Source organism: Habropoda laboriosa, unplaced genomic scaffold, assembly GCF_001263275.1.
Source record: "Habropoda laboriosa isolate 0110345459 unplaced genomic scaffold, ASM126327v1 scaffold22, whole genome shotgun sequence".
NCBI classification, from domain to species: Eukaryota; Metazoa; Arthropoda; class Insecta; order Hymenoptera; family Apidae; genus Habropoda; species Habropoda laboriosa.
The window spans coordinates 4020622-4020856 of record NW_017100261.1 but is presented as its reverse complement, the minus strand read 5'-3'; the positions used below and the strand labels follow the sequence as shown (position 1 = coordinate 4020856).

Below are 235 nucleotides of genomic sequence, written 5' to 3'. Positions count from 1 at the left end.
AAATATTCTTTAAGAGAAATCATTTTTTATTTCAGGTTTTAAATAATTTGAGCAAATTAAATAACTTCTTAATTATATTGAAGTACACATAATAATGTATTGTGTTCAAACAATTGTAGCATATATTTTTATTGTGTCAGTTACTGTATTTGCTCAAGATATTACATATGGAGACACATTCCATCAGTGTCCACAGCATTGGCTAAAATTTCAGGAGTCATGCTATCGTTTTATA

General features: G+C 26.4%; 1 protein-coding gene across 1 annotated transcript in view; it reads left to right on the top strand.

The window, feature by feature from the left end:
* Window positions 1-94: 94 nt before the first annotated feature.
* The window catches only part of LOC108572622 (contactin), an 8857-nt gene continuing 8716 nt past the window's right edge, over window positions 95-235 (top strand). Inside the window, 1 exon segment of the mRNA XM_017934878.1 lies at window positions 95-231. Coding sequence (XP_017790367.1) covers window positions 95-231 — 137 coding nt within the window.